Raw genomic sequence first — 24,369 nt, 5'->3', positions numbered from 1 at the left:
CCCCAGCATGGTCCCTCCCACACCATGGTCCCTCCCACAGCATGGTCCCTCCCACAGGAATGGGTGACGTTTCGGGTCGAGACCCTTCCTACACAGAGAATGGAGGGTTGTGGATTATGAGCAGGCAGATGAGAGTCTGAAGAATGGTCTTGACCCGAAACGTCACCCATCCCTTCTCTCCAGAGATGCTGCCTTGTCCCGCTGAGTTACTCCGGCGTTTGTGTCTATCTTGGGCTTGAACCAACATCTGTAGTTCCTTCCGACACAGATAATGTTCGGCACGGATGTTGGGGGCCGAAGAGCCTGCTCCTGTGCTGTCCTGTTCCATGTTCTAAGTGCCAAGGGAAACCAAACCACATTCAAGACACCGTCCGATGTCCAGCATGGGACGGGATTCTATGAACGGGAGTTCTTCACCTTTCACAACTTCTTCTGGTTTCCAATATGGAATATTTCACCACTGCCCAGTATACATACATCGGGCCGAGTCCACTCCCGGCTAAAATCCAGGGAATGCCAGGGCCCCGTGGATTGAATCGACTGTTGAATTACTCTGTGATATAGGTTGGATTAAGGTTGGCAGTGGGCGAGTCAGATGGTACAGCATCTGAACCGTAGATCGCAGTCAAATCCATGGAGAGGGATTTAAAACGTGGACTAAAAGTAAAATTATGGCAGGAAGACATTAAAAAAAAGAAAAAGAAACTCGCTGGTTTTTCAACCCCATCCACACCAGCCCTCGGGCTCTCCAGTTTACTGAAAGCGGATGAGTTTGTCGTAGTCTGGGTCGATGTTCCTACACAATAACATCGATAGGGACATCCCAAGGAGCTGCCGGAAAAGGGAGAGAGACATTACATATCGTCGATTTCTTGGAAGCATATGGTGCAATACAAACGTGGAAATGATCCGTTTCAGGACTGGGTGAATGGTGGTCATGAAGAACAAATAGCTATCTCTCCTTTATTCTTCAGTTTTCCACCTCTTTTCTTCATTTTCTTTCTTTCTCCTTTTCTCACTTTCTGATATCACACACTTCTTTTCTATTCTTTTTCTGTCTCCGTTTTAATGTTAAAATAAAAATAATAAGAAGCTGTACATGAATTGTAACATGCCAATATATACTAGGTACCTTTGGTACCATGTTATTCTAATTAAAAAAATAATTAAAAAAACATTACATAGCAAGACTGTCAACAGCATTGTTGCACGGAGGGATCCTGGGGGTCACTGAAGGGGTCAACGCAGGTAAAGCAGGCACCAGGTATAGTTGGCATCATTGTTTGGGCTATAAGTAGAAGAGTCAGCAACACTATTTAAACACTGCCCAGTCCATCATCGGCTCTGACCTCCCTTCCATCGATAGATGGGGATCTATCGCAGTCGCTGCCTCAAAAAGGCTGGCAGTGTCATCAAGGACCCACACCATCCTGGCCACACACTCATCTCTCCGCTGCCTTCAGGTAGAAGGTACAGGAGCCTGAAATCTGCAACATCCAGGTTCAGGAATAGCTGCTTCCCCACAGCCATCAGGCTATTAAACTTAACTCAAACAGTTGCCTGCTGCACTTTATATGCTTATTCATGTGTGTGTATATATATTGAATGGTATTTAAGAAGGAACTGCAGATGCTGGAAAAGGGTTTTGGCCCGAAACGTTGCCTATTTTCCTTCGCTCCATAGATGCTGCTGCACCCGCTGAGTTTCTCCAGCTTTTTTGTGTACCTTATAATTGAATGGTATATGGACACGCTGATCTGTTCTGTATTCATGCCGACTATGTTCTGTTGTGCTGAAGCAAAGCAAGAATTTCATTGTCCTATCTGGGACACATGACAATGAACTCTTGAATCTTGACACTTGTGCCACAACGCTCCTCTTTTCCAGCCCTTTAAACAGCCCTTCACACACGACTATTGAGAGCCACACAATGGGTTTAGTTTATGTTAGAGATACAGCGCGGAAACAAGCACTTTGGCCCATCGAGTCTGCATCGACCAGCGATCCCCTCTATCCTGAACACACTGGGGACAATTTACTATCGCACCAAGCCAATTAATCCACAATCCTGTGTGTCTTTGGAGTGTGGGAGGAGACCAGAGATCCAGGAGCAAACCCACGCAGTTCAAGTTCAAGTTCAAGTGAGTTTATTGTCATGTGTCCCTGTATAGGACCATCAAATTCTTGCTTTGCTTCAGCACACAGAACATAGTAGGCATGACTACAGAACAGATCAGTGTGTCCATATACCATGATATAAATATACACACACATGAATAAATAAACTGATAAAGTGCAAATAACAGAAAATGGTTATTAATAATCAGAGTTTGGCTGTGGGGAAGTTTCCATGGGGAGAACGTGCAAACTCCGTACAGACAGCACCCGTGGTCGGGATCGAACCCGGGTCTCCGGCGCTGCGCCCCCCGTGTCCGACAAAACCACTACGTCGCATCTACTGAACGGTTTATTAGGTGGATATAGACTGGCAGCTTTGGGGGGGGGGGGGGGTCTCCACATTGTCGGGGGGGTGGGTCCCTGGGCCGTGCGGCAGGTGGCTCTGCTCACTCCCTAGACCTCACCGACAGCAGCGTGGCAGTGGACTGCCTCGGTGAGAGCCTTGCCGCCTGCTCCCCTCTCTCCAAGGCCAGCGTGGTGATGCTGGCGGTCGGAGATGGCTGTCCCGACTGCCTGCCCGTTGTCAGATTCCGCAGTGTGGTCACGGACGGGGTGGGTGACTTCAACAGCGGCGCCCCCGTGCGCAACGTGATGTTGGAGGCCCTCAGTGACCCGCCTGACTCTGACCCCGACTGCACTTCCTGCTGCACTGCCTCCACTGTGGCTCTGATGGAGGGGATGGCTAACAGCTCTGATGGTGACTGAAGGCCCTCTCCTGACACGCTGGAGCGCCTGGTCGAGATCCCGTCAAGTGGCGGGATCGGGCATTCGCACCTCAAGCGCAAGTTCAACACGAACAGGATAGTCGATAATACAAAGAGGATCAGCTGGAAGGGAAAGGCAGCAAAAGTAACGCAAAGTCTGCTTTAAGCCAACATACTCCACACACACACACACACACACACACACACACACACACACACACACACACACACACACACACACACACACACACACACACACACACACACACACACACACACACACACACACACACACACACACACACACACACACACACACACACACACACACACACACACACACACACACACAGCGGTAGAGCTGCTGCCTTTTACGGCGCCAGAGTCCCGGGTTCGGTCCTGACTGCGGATGCTGTCTGTATGGAGTTTGTACCGTAATTGTGCAGTTTTGGTCCCCTAATTTGAGGAAGGACATTCTTGCTATTGAGGGAACCCAGCGTAGGTTTACAAGGTTAATTCCCGGGATGGCGGGACTGCCAAATGCTGAGAGAATGGAGCAGCTGGGCGTGAACACTCTGGAGTTTAGAAGGATGAGAGGAGATCTCATTGAAACATATGAGATTGCTAAGGGCTTGGACACGCTAGAGGCAGGAAACATGTTCCCGATGTTGGGGGAGTCCAGAACCAGGGGCCACACACAGTTTAAGAATAAGGAGTAAGCCATTTAGAACGGAGACGAGGAAACACATTTTCTCACAGAGAGTGGTGAGTCTGTGGAATTCTCTGCCTCAGAGGGCGGCGGAGGCCGGTTCTCTGGATGCTTTCAAGAGAGAGCTAGATAGGGCTCTTAAAAATAGCGGAGTCAGGGGATATGGGGAGAAGGCAGGAACGGGGTACTGATTGGGGATGATCAGCCATGATCACATTGAATGGCGGTGCTGGCTCGAAGGGCCAAATGACCTACTCCTGCACCTATTGTCTATTGTCTATAATATCAATGTAATGTAATAGCAATGTAATATCATTGTTGAGGTGACCTGCTGTCTTGTCACATATTTCATTGTACCGTCGACCCTGTCTTAACCTACATGGGGACACACATACTTACACACACACACACGCACCGACCCTCATGGGGACCCACACACACACACATACAGACTGACCTTCTCATAGGGACCCACACACACACACACATATATACACTGACACTCATGGACACACACACACAGAGCCTCAGTGGGGGACCGATACTCTCGACACAGATTGTCATTGGGGGATGTATAACACTCGATCAGTACGGGTGTCAGAGGTTACGGGGAGAAGGCAGGACAATGGGGCGAGGAGTGAGAGATAGATCAGCCATGATTGAATGGCGGAGTAGACTTGATGGGCCGAATGGCCTAATTCTGCTCCTATCGCTTATGACCTTGTGAACAGCAGCAGTAACACAGCAATGAATTCTGACAAATTACTAATTGAGTTCCCTGCAGAGTAGCATACTGTAGAGTCTCTAATATAGTTTTAGAGACCCAACGAGGGAAGAGGCCCTTCAGCCCACTGGGTCCATGCTGACCAGCGATGTACACCACAGTTCGATCCTGCAATTTTACAAAAGCCAAGTAATCTACAAACATGCACATCTTTGGGATGTGGGAGGAAACGGGAGATCCCGGAGAAAACCCACGCAGTGCAATCTCCGTACAGACAAGCAGCGGCAGTCGGGATGGAAGCCGGATCTCTGGCGCTGTGAGGCAGCAACTCTACCGCTGCGCTCACAAAAACTCAGGTGATCACACACAATTATATAAGTCCTCTGAGCGAGGGCTATATGTATATTTGTATGTAGTTTGTTTGTTTATACTATTCTTATAACAAATGTAAAGCACTTTGGCCAACGAGAGTTGTTTTTTAAATGTGCTATATGAATAAATGTGACTTGACTTGACTTGATAAATAGATCACACACACACACACACACAACGTACAGATATTAATTTTCACCCACACACTTAGATGTTACCTTGCCAATAATCCAGGTAGGAATCTCTGGGTATACAATGCAAGCGGATGAAAGAGAATGGGGTTAGTACTTAGCAACACCGACACGTCACACACACACGGCAGCTGTCAAAGGGAGCAGGATTTGGATCCCTCCACTTCACTCCTGTTCCCACTCTGGTAATCCACTCCATTCTTTCCTGCCACCCAACTCTCCTCTCCCTTAGTTCAGCTTGGAGACACAGCGCGGAAACAGGCCCTTCGGCCCACCGCGTCCGCGCCGACCAGCGATCCCCGCGCACTATCCCACACACATGCTCGGGACAATTTACAGTTTCACCAAGCCAATTAGACCTACACACTCCACTAGTCTCTGGAGTGTGGGAGGAGAACCGAAGCACCCGGAGAAAACCCACACAGGTCACGGGGAGAACATGCAAACTCCGTACAGGCAGCACCCGTAGTCAGGATCGAACTGGCGCTGTGAGGCAGCAACTCTACCGCTGCACCACAATGCTGCCCTTACCATACATCTTAAAGAGGTGTATATAGTCGTGAGGGGAATAGATAAGGCAGATGCTTTTACCCAGAGTAGGGGAAACAGTTTAAGAATAAGGGGCAAGCCATTTGGAACAGAGACGAGGAAACACTTTTTCTCACAGAGAGTGGTGAGTCTGTGGAATTCTCTGCCTCAGAGGGCAGTGGAGGCGGGTTCTCTGGATACTTTCAAGAGAGAGCTAGATAGGGCTCTTAAAAATAGCGGAGTCAGGGGATATGGGGAGAAGGCAGGAACGAGGTACTGATTGGGGATGATCAGCCATGATCACATTGAATGGCGGTGCTGGCTCGAAGGGCCGAATGGCCTACTCCTGCACCTATTGTCTATTGTCTATACATGGAGAGGGAAGGTTTAGAGGGATTTGGACCAGGGGAGGGTAATTGGTCTGAAGAAGGGTCTCAAACTATTCCTTTTCTCCAGAGATGCTGCCCGACCTGCTGAGTTACTCCAGCATTTTGTGTCTGTCTTGGAGGGTAATTGTAAACTAGCTGAGATGGGACATCTTGGTCAGCATGGGGGAACGGGGCCGAAGGGCCTGATTCCATGCTGTACGACGTTATGTCAGGGAGGGAGGGAGAGGTACGCTCTGGAGATATCCACTGAGAGAGACTGGAAGGTCCCTGATACCTGCTCCTACCTCAGCCAGCAACAAACTCCATTCAAAGCCCACAAGGCATTTGTCATCAACCCCACCTCCCCTCAAGTCTCATTGCTCAAAGTTCACTCCAGTCACCACAGCAAGCCCGGGCACCTGGTGGGAGGTGTTGGCGGATCAGGCCGCGAGCCCGGGAACTCCGTCTCTCTCCGGCTCAGGCACCCGCTCACACTGCAGCAGAGAAGCTGCAGGAACTGAACACAGCACGGCTTAGTAGCAGGCACCAGCCCTCCTCACTAACCCAGCCCTGCACACAGTACACACACACACACATACATACATAGTACACACACATACACACAGTACCCACACACACAGTACACACACACACACAGTGCACACCACACACACCACACACACACACACACAGTGCACACACACACACACACACACACACACACACACACACACACACACACACACACACACAGTACACACACACACACACACACACACACACACACACACACACACACACACACACACACACCACACACACACACACACACACACACACACACACACACACACACACACACACACACACACACACACACACACACACACACACACACACACACACACACACACACACACACACACACACAGTACACCCGCACACACACACACACACACCCCCACACACACACACACACACACACTCCACACACACACACACACACACACACACACACACACACACACACACACACACATACACACACACACTCCCCCCACACAGTACACACACACACACACACTCCCCCCCCCACACACAGTACACACACACACACCACACACACACCACACACACACACACACCCCCCCCCCACACACACTACCCTAGCACAAACTACTCTCCCACCCCCCATATTAACTCCTCCCCCCCACACACAAAACGACCCCGCACAAACCCACCCCTCCAATCCTGCACCTCCTGCCTGCGCTGTCCCATTCCCCCCCCCCCCCCCCCCCCCAACATCCACTGAACAACGACCCCCATCCGAAATGTCAACTCTGTTTAATTTGGTTTGGAGATACAGCGCGGAAACAGGGCCCTTTGGCCTACCGGGTCCGTGCCGACCAGCGACCCCCGCACAGTAACACTATCTAACGCAATAGGGACAATTTACAAATTACACCAAATCAATGAACCTACAAACCTGCACGTCTTTGGAGCGTGGGAGGAAACCGGAGCACCCGGAGAAAACCCACGCAGGCCAGGGGGAGAACGTACAACCTCCGTACAGACAGCACCCGCCAGAGTCAGGATCTGTGGCACTGTGAGGCAGCAACCCTACCGCTACACCACTGTGCCGCCCTGCTGAGCTTGCCACAGATGCTGCCCGACCCACTGAGCAGTGCCTTAAATATACCCCTTGACTTGGCCTCCACTGCCGTCTGTGACAGTGAATTCCACAGATTCACCACCCTCTGGATAAATAAATTCCTCCTCATTTTTCGCTTTTTATCTCGGGTTACGGGCGACTGCGGGATTTTTTTTCCCGATCGTGCCGTGGTGAATGTGGCCCGTCGGTCTCACACTCACACCCGCTGAGACTCACCTCCACCACATTGATGCCGATGCAGGTTATCATAATGCTGATGATATTTTCTTTTACCCACTGGAACACCATTTTCTTGCAGCTCTGGCGAAGGAAGGCAAACGACTCGGTCAGTTCAAAACGCGACTTCATCTTCTGACCACAGGGTTTATAAGTCATAGGAGCAGAACTACGCCATTCGGCCCATCGAGTCTACTCCGCTATTTAATCATGGCAGATCGATCTTTCATAGAAACATAAAAACATAGAAAATAGGTGCAGGAGTAGGCCATTCGGCCCTTCGAGCCTGCACCGCCATTCAATATGATCATGGCTGATCATCCAACTCAGTATCCCATCCCTGCCTTCTCTCCATACCCCCTGATCCCTTTAGCAACAACCATATAACCATATAAATCATATAACCATATAACAATTACAGCACGGAAACAGGCCATCTCGACCCTTCTAGTCCGTGCCGAACACATAATCTCCCCTAGTCCCATATACCTGCGCTCAGACCATAACCCTCCATTCCCTTCCCATCCATATAACTATCCAATTTATTTTTAAATGATAAAAACGAACCTGCCTCCACCACCTTCACTGGAAGCTCATTCCACACAGCTGCCACTCTCTGAGTAAAGATAGTAGCTGAGTAAACAAGGGCCACATCTAACTCCCTCTTAAATATAGCCAATGAACTGTGGCCTCAACTACCTTCTGTGGCAGAGAATTCCACAGATTCACCACTCTCTGCGTGAAAAATGTTTTTCTCATCTCGGTCCTAAAAGACTTCCCCCTTATCCTTATACTGTGACCCCTTGTTCTGGACTTCCCCAACATCGGGAACTATCTTCTTGCATCTAGCCTGTCCAACCCCTCAATCTTCTAAATTCCAGCGAGTACAAGCCGAGTCTATCCAGTCTTTCTTCATATGAAAGTCCTGCCATCCCAGGAATCAGTCTGGTGAACCTTCTCTGTACTCCCTCTATGGCACGAATGTCTTTCCTCAGATTAGGAGACCAAAACTGTACGCAATACTCCAGGTGTGGTCTCCCCAAGGCACTTTCCCTCCCCCTTTCCCTCTCAACCGCATTCTCCTGCCTTCTCTTGTTAAGCACTTACTAATCAAGAGTCAGCATCTATGGAGCGGAGGAATATTCCTTCTCTCCATAGATGCAGCCCCACCCGCTGAGTTTCTCCAGCATTTTTGTCTACCTTCGATTTTTCCAACATCCGCAGTTCTTTCTTAAACACTACTAATCAAGACACTGTCACTCCCTGCCTTAAAAATACCCCTTGACTTGGCCTCCACAGCCGTCTGAGGCAGTGAATTCCACAGATTCACCACCCTCTGGCTAAAGAAATTACTCCTCATCTCCTTTCTAAAGGCAGGTCCTTTTATGCTGAGGCTTTGCCCCCTGGTCCTAGACTCTCCCACTAGTGGAAACCAAAGATCCTATAGCGGAGCAAGCTAAGACCACTCCTGCTAAATGCAACGGGCTGACGTGTAGTACGCAACGGAGCGGAACATGGGCCTTTTTTTCATCCATTTCAGTAACCGGACCCGACCCGACTCGCAGTGTAATCAACGTTGCGGGGGAACAGTTTGTGTTAATAAATTAAAATTCTGAAAATGAGGAGAAGATTTTTGCCAAAGAACTTTTATTTTTACTAGGATGTTTCTGTAACCGGCTTCCGTCTCCGCACTAGTATCTTTGCTCCGCAGTGACGGGATCTTTGGTGCGGAGACGGAAGCCGGTTACGGAAATGGGGCCGAAAATGACCCATGAATCTGCCCATGACCGTACTATGTCTTTTTCATCGAGTGATCGATCTTACTTCGCTATAGGATCTTTGGTGGAAACATCCTGTCTAAAGGTAGATAGACACAAAATGCTGGAGTCACTCAGCGGGACAGGCAGCATCTCTGGAGAGTAGGAATGGGTGATGTTTCGGGTCGAGACCCCAGGTCGATCTGTCTAAAGGTACGTACGCCATTTTTTTCTTTTATATTTTAGAATTATTTGCGGAGTTGTTGGGTTCAATGCCCCTGTGAAGTTGCAACAAGAAAGGCCCCATTGTTGCAGGTCCTGGTCCACATGACCATTCTTGTCGCTGGCTGAGAGAATGGAGCGGCTGGACTTGTACACTCTGGAGTTTAGAAGGATGAGAGGGAATCATATTGAGACATATAGGATTGTTAAGGGTTTGGACACGCTAGAGGCGGGAAGCATGTTCCCGATGTTGGGGGAGTCCAGAACCAGGGGCCACACACAGTTTAAGAATAAGGGGTGAGCCATTTAGAACGGAGACTTTTTCTCACAGAGAGTGGTGAGTCTGCGGAATTCTCTACCTCAGAGGGAGGTGGAGGCCGCTTTCAAGAGAGAGCTAGGTAGAGCTCTTAAAGATAGCGGAGTTAGGGGATATGGGGAGAAGGTAGGAATGGGGTACTAATTGGGGATGATCAGCCATGATCATATTGAATGGTGGTGCTGGCTCGTAGGGCCGAATGGCCTCTACTCCTGCACCTATTGTCTATTGTCTACTATGTTGGGGTGTGGGAGGAAACCGGAGTACCTGGAGGAAACCCATGCCGTCTCAGGGAGACCATGCAAACTCCACACAGTTTACCTGTAGCTTTGCTGTTAGTGGGTTGAAGGGGGCCGAGCAGAACCCAACGACGTCCGTCATGTTGAACTGGGTGGAATTCTCAGGGAAGGAGTTGTAGCAGGAGCAGGGGTAGGTGAACGGCAGGACCCCCGACACATTCCTCCCGACGAGAGGATTCTTCGTCCACTCCAGGGAGCTGTTCCAACCGCAGCAAGAGAACTGTAACGATCGGGAAATAATCAAAAAAAGGTGAGCTAGTCAAACATCCCACTCCAGGGGCCGGCACTTTAGTTCAATTTAGCGATACAGCCCGGAAACAGGCCCTTCGGCCCAACGAGTCCGTGCCCACCAGCAACCTGGTGGGCCGAAGGGCCTGTTTCCCCCCTGCTGCATCTCTAAATGATTCACCGTTGCCCAGGTGAAGTGTCATCTGAGCCCGTTCTTTATCCATGTTACTTGGCAACAATTAGTGATCTAATGAACAGGATCAGCGGGACATAAATATTACAGTGACGTGAGACCAGAGATGAGGCGACCATCTACCCGATAACAGTACAGGCGGCCTGTGGTGTCGTCTGCGCGCCGGGTTTAACTCCCATTCCCAAAACAACAAGAGCGTGTCAGAGTTTCGAGGATTGTCGAATCCAAAAGTAAAGGGCCTGTCGCACTAGGCCGTCATTTACGCGACAGGCCGGTAGTGACTGACGTGCGGCGGTTACGCGCGCCATCATGCGTCTGTACACGTGACGTCATTTGAAGATAGACACAGAATGCAGGAGTAACTCAGCGGGGCCGGCAGCATCTCTGGAGAGAAGGACTGGATGATGTTTTCGGGTCGGTCTGAAGAAGGGTCTCGGGCCGAAACGTCACCCATTCCTTCTCTCCAAAGATGCTGCCTGTCCCGCTGAGTCACTCCAGCATTTTGTTGTCTATCGTTGGTTTAAATCAGCGTCTGCAGTTCCTTCCTACATAACCTGGAACTAAGTTTGATCCTTGATTGGTGCCGAATTCAACGGAGCCTGAAACCAGGCCCTTAGGCCCAACGAGTCACGGATCACCGCTCACACTAGTTTCAAAGTTATTCCATTTTTGCATCCGCCCCCCCCCCCATACAATTTACAAGAGGGACGATAAAAGGCGCACTTCCGAGGAAACCCACGCGGTCACGGGGAGGACGTGCAAACTCCACACGAACAGTGGCCGAGGTCAGGATCGAACTTGAGTCTTTGACGCCTTGAGGCAGCAGCCCTGTCCGCTGCGCTCCTGTACCATTGTGTAACAAGGTACAGGGAGAAACTTTCTTCGCAAGGCCCTATCCAGGCAGATCACCCTCGACAGGGTTACATTAAGTAGTGGTGTAGAAAAATAAAATGACCAGAGCGCAGGGCAACGTGTCGCAGCTACAGACAAAGTGCGGGGATCAACGAGGCAGATTGGGAACTAGGGTCGCCAACTGTCCCGTATTAGCCGGGACATCCCGTATATGGGGCTAAATTGGTTCATCCTGTACGGGACCGCCCTTGTCCCGTATTTGACCGCTACTACTCGGATCGAGAGGACTGTCGGGTTGGAGCGCCCCGTCCGGCCCCGCCTCACCCGTCCCGACGTAGTGCAGCCCGTGGAGTGCAGCAGCAGCTCCTCGCCCCTGGCCCCGTCGGTCGGCAGCCCGGCCAGTTGTCTGACCTTCGGACCTTCGCTTACCGCCGACACCACCACCACCCCTCCTTCTCATGGCCGATCATCGGTTCACGAGTTGGACGGGGTGCCGGACTTTGGGGTGGGGGGCCAAAACTCCTCAGCTGGCCCGCTGGCCGGCTGGACTTTGTGTGCAGTCCAGCACCCGGGCCATCTCATCGTTCACCCAGCCATGGCCGAGTCGGTCAACGAATTGCCATCAGGAATTTGTCCCTTATTTTGACCTTTTGTCCCTTATAGGAGGTTCTACTGCAGTTGTACAGGGTCTTGGTGAGACCACACCTGGAGTATTGCGTACAGTTTTGGTCTCCAAATCTGAGGAAGGACATTATTGCCATAGAGGGAGTGCAGAGACGGTTAGCGAGACTGATTTCTGGGATGCCAGGACTGGCTTATGAAGAAAGACTGGATAGACTTGGTTTAGACTCTCTAGAATTTAGGAGATTGAGAGGGGATCTTATAGAAACTTACAAAATTCTTAAGGGGTTGGACAGGCTAGATGCAGGAAGATTGTTCCCGATGTTGAGGAAGTCCAGGACAAGGGGTCACAGCTTAAGGATAAGGGGGAAATCCTTTAAAACCGAGATGAGAAGAACTTTTTTCACACAGAGAGTGGTGAATCTCTGGAACTCTCTGCCACAGAGGGTAGTTGAGGCCACAGTTCATTGGCTATATTTAAGAGGGAGTTAGATGTGGCCCTTGTGGCTAAGGGGATCAAGGGTATGGAGAGAAGGCAGGTACGGGATACTGAGTTGGATGATCAGCCATGATCATATTGAATGGCGGTGCAGGCTCGAAGGGCCGAATGGCCTACTCCTGCACCTAATTTCTATGTTTCTATGTTTCTATTTGGGAGCGAGAAAGTTGGCGACCCTGGTGCCCATCCCGAAGTTCATTCCAAACTCAGGGGGGTCTCTGCTCCCAGACGCCGGCGTGGTCATCCCACGGGACAGCCGCATTCTCCCGCTCACCTTGATTTGGATGTAATCCCAACTCTCCTCGTGATCGGGCAAATGTTTGTCTAGCTGGCTGTAAGTTTCAATCAGCTCCTTCACCGACAGGCTCAGCTTCTTCTCGATCTGGACAATGACAAGGAGGAGGGACGGACACGTCAGGACACGGAGGGCAGGACCATTTACAGCCGGACAATTAACCCTCCTTCCCGCCGGCCATAGTGACAGGCCTGGATAGAGTGGAACTTCCCAGCCCTTGTCCCCCTCCTCATCTCAGTCACTCTCCCCCCCCCCCCCCCCCCCCGCACCCTCCCACCCCTCAGCCTCCAACCTCACTCTTCAGCCCTCCACCACACCTACCCTATCCTCCCATTCCCACCCCCCCTCCCTCTCCCAGCTCCACCCTCCCCCCAAACACATTCACCTCCCTCCCCCTACCCCCCCCCCACCCCCCACAGGCCCTCCTATCCCACAGACTTTCCCCCCAATCCTCTTACCACCCCCCTCTCCCGTTTCCCCTCCCCTCCCTTCCCTCATTCCCACCCACTCCCATCTCACCCCCTCACCCACCCCTTCCTTCCCACACACCCCCCACTCCCCTCCGTCCTCAACCATCCCAGGCGAGCCCAGGCCAAGTAGGCCGCTGCTGTTTACCATGTTCCTCTGGGTGTACACCAGGACTCCGATCGTGATCTGGGAGGCCATCAGGAGCACCAGCAAGGTGAAGTACTGGGGACAACACAAACAGGCCGGGTGTGAGATCCAGAGCCACCCCCTGCTGATCTAAAGCCCCAAGCAGAAGGCCTTTACAGTCACTCCTCCACTTCACCCGTAGTGGGTAGAAACGCTGCCTCACAGCGCCAGAGACCCGGGTGCTGTCTGTGTAGAGTTTGCACGTTCCCCACCTGTGATCCAAGTTCATAAGTGATAGGAGCAGAATGAGGCCATTTGGCCCATTGAGTCTACTCTGCCATTCAATCTCTCCCTCTCAAACCCATTCTCCTGCCTTCCCTCTGGACATCCAGTGGCGCTGTTGCTAGCTGCCTCCGCCCATGGTCTGTCTGTCTTTTTTTATTTTGTTATGTTTAGAGTGTGTTTTTTTCGGTTTTTTCGGTATTTTATGTGGGGCCTTTCCCGCCGGGACTGGACCAGAGCTTCAGCAGCGGCAGCGAGGCCTTCCTGGAGCTCCGGAGTGCTGGGCCGGGCCGCTGTGGGTGCGGAGCTCCCATCGCGGGCGGCGCTGACTTTAACATCGCGGAATCCTGGGACCCTTTGCCGGGGGTCGCCAGCGCGAATCTCCGCCCAGCGCAGCCTGTGGACATCGGGTGCCACGGAAGGTGGATGGTGGCCGACGAGAGGTTCCCGGTGAGAGGGCCTGAACATCGGGCCGCCCCTAGCGGTATTTGGGTATTTTTCAGACAGAGATAGATAGATTCTTGATTAGTACGGGTGTTAGAGGTTATGGGGAGAAGGCAGGAGAATGGGGATAGGAGGGAGAGATAGATCAGCCATGATTGAATGGTGGAGTAGACTTGATGGGCCGAATGGCCTAATTCTACTTGCATCACTTATGACTTTCCAAATCTAAAACCCTGCACAGCACCCCTCTGCTCACCCCCATACCCCTTACCCCTTGCTCGATCTCCGTATCCATGGGTGTCCACAAATGGATTGAATAATCTAATAATAATAATAATCCGTAATCCATATTTATAGGTAAAACAAACTCCAACAAAGTGCTGTACATCACTAATCATTGCCCACATGGATTAGGAATAGACATGTAAAATAAAGACCTCTGACCACAAACAGAAGCAGCCTCAGGCATGGTCCAGGGAGTACCCAACACCTGCCGGTGAGATCTCCCTCCGAAACCTCTCAAAGTCAATGAAAGAGGAACTGAGAGTAAACAAGATCAACGATTACATTAGAAAGTGCGGCTCTCAAAACAACACAGAAAACACAAAATCATTTTATATTTTTTGAAAAGGGAACCGAGTAATTTGAGTTATTTCGGTCCTTTAGCTCAAAATAAATCTTAGGCCTGAAGCAGTGGGGAATAGAGAACGTCTTTCCTGTTGACAGCTCAGACCATTGTAAGTATCTATTCACAGCTCATAACCTAACATACACATGTCTTTAGGATGTGGGAGGAGACCAGAGCACCTGGAGAAAACCCACGCAGGTCACGGGGAGAACGTACAAGTACAGATAGCACCCATGGTCAGGATCGAACCTGGGACCCTGGCGCTGTGAGGCAGCAACGTTACCGCTGCACCAACGTGCCGCCCCATGCGGACAGGTTCAGTAAGAGCCCCCCAGCCCCTCAATTGTATTTGGGAACACGTCTCTTGGGGCGGCACGGTGGCGCAGCGGTAGAGTTGCTGCCTCACAGCGCCGGAGACCCGGGTTCGATCCCGACTGCGGGTGCTGTCTATACGGAGTTTGCACGTTCTTCCCGTGACCTGAGTGGGTTTTCTTCCGAGACATTTGGTTTCCTCCCGCACTTCAAACACGTACAGGTTTGTAGGTGAATGGGCTAGTAAAGGTGTAAATGTAAATTTGTCCCCTGTGTGTGTGTGTGTGTGTGTGTGTGTGTGTGTGTGTGTGTGTGTGTGTGTGTGTGTGTGTGTGTGTGTGTGTGGGGGTGTGTGTGTGTGTGTGTGTTTGTGTGTGTGTGTGTGGGTGTGTGGTGGTGTGTGTGTGTGTGTGTGTGTGTGTGTGTGTGTAGGTTGGTGTTGATGTGTGGGGATCGCTGGTCGGGGCGAGATAGATCAGCCATGATTGAATGGCGGAGTGGATTTGATGGGCCGAATGGTCTAATTCTAATACTGTCACTTCCGACCTTATGACCTTCTGAGAAATCGTTTTGTGCAAGAACTGGGGCAGCTGTTGTGATCTTCAAGGCAGGGGACGGTTGGCTGGTTTGGGAGGGTCTCGTGCGAGGCACAGATGTTTTACTGAAAGCTCTCGAGTTTGTTCATTTAGGGTGGCTTGGACTTTCCCGGTCTCAACGCTGTTTGCACGTTGTCAGGGCAAAAATAACCGATGCTTTCTCTCCCCCCTGCCAGCCATCTCTGTATTCCTTCAGCAACAGGCTGGTTCCACCAAGATGCAGTGCAGGAGGCCACAGGAGATCCTTCTTCCCTGGGGCTATCAAACTGTACAACTCCTCCCCCTGCTGCAGTGGGGTAGACTGAGACTGACTGTCACGGTGGCGCAGCGGTAGAGTTACTGCCTTGCAGCGAATGCAGCGCCGGAGACCCGGGTTCCATCCCGACTGCGGGCGCTGCCCGTACGGAGTTTGTACGTTCTCTCCCCGTGACCTGCGTGGGTTTTCTCCGAGATCTTCGCTTTCCTCCCACACTCCACAAAGACGTACAGGTTTGCCGGTTAATTGACTTGGTGTAAATGTAAAAATGATCCCCGGTGTGTGTGTAGGATAGTGTTAGTGTGCGGGGATCGCTGGTCGACCCTGTCCCACGCGCTGGGCGTTGCAATAAACGCTGCAGTGTGTACTCACGATCCCCAGCATGCACTTGACCTCCTTCAGGGAACCGATGCAGCCCAGGAATCCCATCATCATGGTGAAGATGCCCAGCGCCGAGAACACGTAGGAGAACAGGCGCAGCGGCACCACGGCCGACTCTGCGGGGAAACACACACGGGTCAGGGCACACACGGGTCAGGGCACACGCCTGTATACGGGTCAGGGCACACGGCTGTACACGGGTCAGGGCACATGCCTGTACATGGGCCCACACACGCCTGTTCATGGGCCCGCACACACCTGTATACGGGTCAGGGCACACACCTGTACACGGGTCAGGGCACATGCCTGTACATGGGCCCGCACACGCTGTACACGGGTCAGGGCACAAACCTGTACACGGGTCAGGGCACACACCTGTACATGGGCCCGCACACGCCTGTACACGGGTCAGGGCACACGCCTGTACACGGGTCAGGGCACACGCCTGTACATGGGCCCACACACAGACCCGCACACACCTGTACACGGGTCAGGGCACATGCCTGTACATGGAACGGCACACGGATCAGGGCACACACGCCTTTACACAAACCCGCACGCGCTTGTACACGGACCCACACACAGATAGCTACTCACACACATGTACACAGACTGCTGCAAACCAGACACACACATGTATACACATACTCAGTGTATACATACACACACACACACATGTATACACACACACAGGTGTATATATCTATCTTATTGGAGACCCTCGGACTATCTTTAATCTGACTCTATCTTGCACTAAACATCAAATCCTTTATCCAGCATCTGTACACTGTGGACGGCTTGATTGTAATTCTGTATAGTCTTTCCGTTAACTGGATAGCATGCAACAAAAAGCTTTTCACTGTCCCTTGGTAGATGTGATCATTGCAAACTAAACAAAATTAACAGCTCTTCCTCAGATCCCCTGACACTAAGGTTCTGCCCTCTAGTTTTACCCGAGGCCGAGCCGTAAGCAGCTCAACAATGCAGGCCCGTCCCCAGTCGGAGAGCAGAGGCTCCAGCGCTGAGACTGGTCGGTCGTTCTACTTACCCAGAATCGAGATGAAGCTCGTTTTGTCAAACAGAATCCACAGGCCGAACCCCAACATCACACCTCCCAGGAACTGCAACAGGTTAGAGGGAGGGAGACAGACAGACAGACATCAGTGGACAATCACTTCACATTCAGATTCAATCTTTATTGTCATTGTGCAGTGTACAGTACAGAGACAACGAAATGCAGTTAGCATCTCCCTAGAAGAGCGACATAGAATATGAGCAATAATAAATATATAACCATATAATAACCATATAACAATTACAGCACGGAAACAGGCCATCTCGACCCTTCTAGTCCGTGCCGAACACATAATCTCCCCTAGTCCCATATACCTGCGCTCAGACCATAACCCTCCATTCCCTTCCCGTCCATATAACTATCCAATTTATTTTTAAATGATAAAAACGAACCCGCCTCCACCACCTTCACTGGAAGCTCATTCCACACAGCTACCACTCTCTGAGTAAAGAAGTTCCCCCTCATGTTACCCCTAAACTTCAGTCCCTTCATTCTCATGTCATGTCCCCTTGTTTGAATCTTCCCTACTCTCAGTGGGAAAAGCTTTTCCACGTCAACTCTGTCTATCCCTCTCATCATTTTAAAAACCTCTATCAAGTCCCCCCTTAACCTTCTGCGCTCCAAAGAATAAAGCCCTAACTTGTTCAACCTTTCTCTGTAACTTAGTTGCTGAAACCCAGGCAACATTCTAGTAAATCTAACGTAAATCAACATATTTACGTGCATAGTCATAGTGGTGCAATTATTATTTTTTTCCTGGTGAAAGGAGTGTCCTGGGGGGGTGATTGGCAGTCACCGAGGTACGTTGTTGAGTAGCGTAACAGCCACAGGGAAGAAGCTGTTCCTGGACCTGCTGGTTCGGCAACGGAGAGACCTGTAGCGCCTCCCGGATGGTAGGAGGGTAAACAGTCTGTGGTTGGGGTGAGAGCAGTCCTTGGCGATGCTGACATTCATGGCTAGTGCACGACTACAAAACAGTGGCCCAAGCGCGGCCTCGCCCATCGTTACGCTGGACGCCTCAGTCCGCCTAAACCTTCCCCTGATCTCCCGGTTGCTCAACACTTCGACTCCCCCTCCCATTCCCGCATTGACCTCTCTGTCTGTCCTGGGACTTCCTCCACTCTCTGTGTCAGAGTAAGGCCCAGCGCAAATTGGAGGAACAGCACCTCGTATCTCGTTTGGGCAGCGGTATGAATATTGACTTCTCTAACTTCATGTAGCCCTTGTTATCCCTCTCTCTCCATCCCTCCCCCACCAGTCTGATTGTCTCTGACTATATCTCATCTCTTGCAGACAAAATCGCTGGAGAAACTCAGCGGGTGCAGCAGCATCTATGGAGCGTAGGAAATAGGCAACGTTTCCATAGATGCAGCCGCACCCGCTGAGTTTCTCCAGCGATTTTGTCTACCTTCGATTCTCTAGCACCTGGGTCACAGTTTAAGGATAAGGGGGAAATCTTTTAGGACCGAGATGAGGAAAACATTTTCTACCCAGAGAGTTGTGAATCTGTGGAACTCTCTGCCACAGAAGGTAGTTGAGGCCACAGTTCATTGGCTATATTTAAGAGGGAGTTAGATGTGGCCCTTGTGGCTAAAGGGATCAGGGGGTATGGAGAGAAGGCAGGTACGGGATACTGAGTTGGATGATCATATTGAATGGCGGTGCAGGCTCGAAGGGCCGAATGGCCTACTCCTGCACCCATTTTCTATGTTTCTATCTGCAGTTCCTTCTTAAACATTTTATCTCCGTTTGCTTTGTTGTCTCCCCAGCTAACAACGATCTATTCTGCATCCTCCTGGATCACCATCCCCTTTTGTCCTGTTTTCACACCTTAGACCTCCTTATCTATGTATCTCCCTCTTCCAGGTCATCAGTCTGAAGAAGGGTCTCAGCCCGAGAAAAGTGCCGCCCCTTTGAATAGATACTTACAAAGAAAAAGAGGTTGAAGACAAACAAGAAGTACTTTGTGAGAACGATACAACCCTTTTTAGCCATCGTTGATGATTCTACCTGCAAGACAGGAAACAAAATCAGGTTGTCAATTACTTTCAAGAGCGGGGCGCGGAGAGAATGGCGTGGGAGTGAAAGTAAACACTCAGGAGAGGAAGGGACGAATGGCCTTCTCCTGCACCTATTGTCTATTGTTTATTGTCTAAGAACATCTTGAACACATCTCACACTAGTAAATATAGACACAAAATGCTGGAGTAACTCAGCGGGACAGGCAGCAGCTCTGGAGAGAAGGAATGGGTGACGCTTCGGGTCGAGACCCTTCTTCAGACCCAAAACATCATCCAGTCCTTCTCTCTGCCTGATCCGCTGAGTTACTCCGATCTTCATTTTAAACCAGCATCTGCAGTTCCTTCCTGCACTTAGACAGATGGGTTTAGTTTGGAGGACATAGAAAGGGAGGCATCCAGAGACAGGGTCCATACGGAGGAGGCAGGGGTGATGATGTCAGCCGGACATTCCCAACACTATTCCCAAAGAGGAGCCATTCAGTCCGGGAATGCTCGCATCCCACTTGGAGAAAAGATGGATCTTCTAACACAGAGCTGCTGAAAACAGTGGTACATGTCCCGACTCTGCAACTGGTGCCAACGTTAGTTCCAAAGTCACCCCAATTTTGTGCTCCCCACCCCCCTCCCCACACAATTTGCTGAGCACCAACTGGCAGTTACCCCCCAACACAGACACACATGCATACACACACACACACACACACACGCATACACACAAGAACACACACACGCATACACACACACACGCACAAACACACACACGCAGTCACAGACAGACTGACACACACACACACACACACACATGCATACACACACACACACACACACACACGCACACACACACACGCGCGCACACACACACACACGCAAACACACACACACACACACACACACACACACACACACAGTCACACACGCGCGCACTCACAGACAGACACACACGCAGTCACAGACAGACACACACACACACACACACACGCAAACACACCCACACGGACACACGCGCACACATGCACACACAGACACACACACAGACACACACACACACACACACACACACACACACACACACACACACACACACACACACACACACACACACACACACACACACACACACAAACCCACACACACACACACAGACAGATATACACACACACACACACACAGATGCAGACACACACACAAACACACACACACACAGACAGATACACACACACACAGAGACATAAAGACTTGCACACATCGCTCACTCATGTACACACGCACACACTTGATGCGCACAAAACAGACTGGGCCTGAGAGAGAGATGGAAACAGAGGGAGAGACAGAGGGAGAGACAGAGGGAGAGACAGAGGGAGAGACAGAGGGAGAGACAGAGGGAGAGACAGAGGGAGAGACAGAGGGAGAGACAGGGAGAGAGAAAGAGTGGGGGAGGGAGAGAGGGAGGGGGGGGGGGAGTACAAGGGGAGATAGAATGTGCTTTGGACTGTGTGCGAGTTGCAAGGGGTATGGGCAGATGTTTGGCGTTGGGGTGGGGGGGGGACACTGTGTGAACATCTGGATTCCAGGCATGATCCTGGGCCGGGACGTCACACATATCCCAACATCTGCACACCGGTTCCTGTCTCCATGGATCATGTTGTTGGTAAAAAAAACACTGCTGGAAGTGGACTGCACACACACACACACACACACACACACACACACACACACACACACACACACACACACACACACACACACACACACACACACACACACACACACACACACACACACACACACACACACACACACACACACTGCACACACACCCACACACCACCACGTTGGCTCCACCATCCCCCTCCCCCTCCGCTCCAGCCCTTCCGTGACAATCCCCATCTCATTACTTCATGTTTATATCCATCCAACTTCTCCCAAATCATTCCTGCCTGTGACTCACTCTCTCTCAGCATTCCCCTCTCTCCCATCAATCTTTCTCTCCACTCCTCCCCCTTCCCTTCCCTTCCCCTCTCTCTCTCTGTCCCCCCCTCTTCTCCCTTCCCCTCTTCTTTTTCTCCCCTACCCATCTCTCTCTCCCCTTCCCCCCCTCTCTCTCTCTTCCTCCCCATCCTCTTCCCTTCCCTTCCCCTCTCTTTCTCTCCCCCTCTCCCCCCTCTGTTTTCCCCTTCCCCTCCATCTCCCCTCTTCCCCTTCTGTCTCGCCTCTCTTTCTCCCCCCCCCCCCCCTCTCTCGTCCTCCCCACCCCCCTCTATCTCCTCCTCCCCTCCCCCCTCTGTCTCCCCTCTCTTTCTCCCCTTCACCCCTTCTTTTTCTCCTCTCCCCCTCTCTTTCTCCCCTCTCCCTCTCTCTCTCCCCTTCCCCCCTCCCTCCTCCCTCCTCCCTCCTCTCGTCTCCCAATCCCCCCCCCCCCTTCCCTCCTCCCTCACTCTCACCCTCCCTCTAATCAAAAAATGCAGTGCTTTTTTTCCACTGTTGAAAGTTTGCAAGGTAGACAAAAGTGCTGGAGAAACTCAGCGGGTGCAGCAGCATCTATGGAGCGAACTTTTCGGGCCGAAACCCTTCTTCAGAAAGTCTGGAAGGTGTTGGGAGTCTGCGTGTCCGTGTACACGACTCACTGACTCGCTGAGAGTTAACGAACAACTCCAGCAAACGATCAGAGAGCCAACCAGCCAGTTCGCTGGCCTTGACTGCAGGAGGATTTGACTCCCAAGGGTGTAGACATCTTGCTTTGATTACACAGGGCCCGCGTAAGGTTGCCTTTGGAATAACGAGTACAAGTCTGGTCACAGAGAGAGGGCAGAGAAGGTCGAGGATTTTGATTCATGGCTGTGTGACCCATGAGAAGATATCGAGCAGTGGCAAAAATGCTGCTTTCTACCAAGGATAGACCACAAAATGCCAAAACATCATCCGTCCAAGTTCTCCTGAGATGTCGAAGTCAAAGTCAAAGTCACATTCCACAAATTCAAAACTCTCTGGGTGAAAAACTTCCCCCCCCCTCACCCCCATCTCAGTTTTAAATGGCCCACCCTTTTATGCTTTCCCTTGACTCTCAGTCTGAAGAAAGTGTCTCGAGCCGAAACGTTACCCATTCCTTTGCTCCATAGATGCTGCCAGACCCGCAGAGTTACTGCAGCAGAAGACAGGCGCAACAAAGCTGGAGCAACTCAGTGGGTCAGGCAGCATCTCTGCAGGAAAGGAATGGGTGACGTTTCGCCTCGAGACCATTTCTTCACACTGAGGGTCAGGGGGAAAGAATAAAGGGTTTAAGAAGGAACTGCAGATGCTGGAAAATCGAAGGTGGACAAAAATGCTGGAGAAACTCAGCGGGTGCAGCAGCATCTATGGAGCGAAGGAAATAGGCAACGTTTCGTGCCGAAACCCTTCTTCGGACAAAGGGGGTGGGCCATTTAAAACTGAGATGAGAACAAACTTTTTCACCCAGAGAGTTGTGAATTTGTGGAATTCTCTGCCACAGAGGGCAGTGGAGGCCAATTTACTGGATGCATTTAAAGAGAGTTAGACAGAGCTCCATGGGGCTAGCAGGATCAAGGGGTATGGGGAGAAGGCAGGAATGGGGTACTGATTGTGGATGATCAGCCACGATCACAATGTGGCTCGAAGGGCCAAATGGCCTCCTCCTGCACCTATTTTCGATATTTCTATGAAAGGTTAACGAGAGACATAGATGGAGATGAATGGGGAGATATAGAACTAATGAATGACAGATATGCAAAAAGGAAACAGGCCATTGTTAGCTGTTTGTTAGGTGAGAACGAGTACAGACTATGAGGCTCAACAATGTTTAAGAAAGAACTGCAGATGCGGGAAAAATCGAAGGTAGACAGTGGTCTTGTTGAGTCTCATGGTAGACAAAGATGCTGGAGAAACTCAACGGGAGAGGCATCATCTATGGAACGAAGGATCTATTCCTTCGCTCCATAGATGCTGCCTCACCCGCTGAGTTTCTCCAGCATTTTTGTCTACAAGCAAAATACGAGGTGCTGTTCCGCCGGTTTGTGCATTTGGCCTCACTCTGACAACGGGGGAGGCCCAGGACAGAAAGATCAGTGTGGGAATGGGAATGGGAATTAAAGTGTTTGGCAACTGTGAGATCAGGTAGGTCCAGGCAGACTGCCTGACCCGCTGAGAGTGCCTATGTCTCACCTAGGAAACATGAACGGAAACCTCTGGAGACTTTGCGCCCCACCCAAGGTTTCTGTGTGCGGTTCCCGGAGGTGGTTGCTGGAGGTTGCAGGTAGTGGTAGCAGGTAGGGAGACTGACAAAAACCTCCGGGAACCGCACGGAAACCTTGGGCGGGGCGCAAAGTCTCCAGAGGTTTCCGTTCAGGTTTCCTAAGTGGGACAGGGGCATTTTTTGTGTCTAGCTGTTAGTTTTGACCGTAACAGCATCTGCAGTTCCTTCCTGTGCGAGTTACTCCAGCACTTTGTCTCTGCCTAAGATCTGAAGCAGAATGTGGTTTTCCCTCGAATTTAGAAGAATGAGAGATGTTCTCGTCGAAAGGTAACCACAGTTTTACCGGTAGGAAGTAACTGCAGATGCTGCTTCACAACGAAGACCGACACAAAGTGCTGGAGCAACTCAGCGGGATCAGGCAGCAAAAATAGGTGACGTTTCGGGTCGGGACCCTGAAAACACTAGACTGGGGAGGGATGGGATGTTTCTCGTGTTGGGGTCAGCCAGAAATGGGAGTCCCGGACAAAATAATAAGGGGTGTTTCAGACCGAGATGACGTGAAATATCAAAACTAAACGGCTGGTGAATCTTGTGGAATGTTTTAGCTTTTAGTTTAGTGATTCAGCCCC

General features: G+C 51.0%; 1 protein-coding gene across 2 annotated transcripts in view; it reads right to left on the bottom strand.

The window, feature by feature from the left end:
* Positions 1 to 19: 19 nt before the first annotated feature.
* LOC129713848 (leukocyte antigen CD37-like) overlaps positions 20 to 24,369 on the bottom strand; it is a 30,147-nt gene continuing 5,797 nt past the window's right edge. For both annotated transcript variants that reach the window (XM_055663189.1, XM_055663188.1), the window contains exons 2-9: positions 19,442 to 19,522; positions 17,486 to 17,558; positions 16,429 to 16,553; positions 13,560 to 13,634; positions 12,924 to 13,031; positions 10,279 to 10,476; positions 7,663 to 7,746; positions 20 to 831 (exon numbers count right to left, since the gene is read on the bottom strand). In XM_055663189.1, coding sequence (XP_055519164.1) covers positions 754 to 831; positions 7,663 to 7,746; positions 10,279 to 10,476; positions 12,924 to 13,031; positions 13,560 to 13,634; positions 16,429 to 16,553; positions 17,486 to 17,558; positions 19,442 to 19,507 — 807 coding nt within the window. In that variant the 5' untranslated portion in view covers positions 19,508 to 19,522 and the 3' untranslated portion in view covers positions 20 to 753. The remainder of the gene's footprint in view (positions 832 to 7,662; positions 7,747 to 10,278; positions 10,477 to 12,923; positions 13,032 to 13,559; positions 13,635 to 16,428; positions 16,554 to 17,485; positions 17,559 to 19,441; positions 19,523 to 24,369) is intronic.

This window comes from Leucoraja erinacea, chromosome 37 (assembly GCF_028641065.1).
Source record: "Leucoraja erinacea ecotype New England chromosome 37, Leri_hhj_1, whole genome shotgun sequence".
NCBI lineage: Eukaryota > Metazoa > Chordata > Chondrichthyes > Rajiformes > Rajidae > Leucoraja > Leucoraja erinaceus.
The sequence above is the reverse complement of the archived record's forward strand: the minus strand, read 5'-3'. Positions and strand labels throughout refer to the sequence as shown.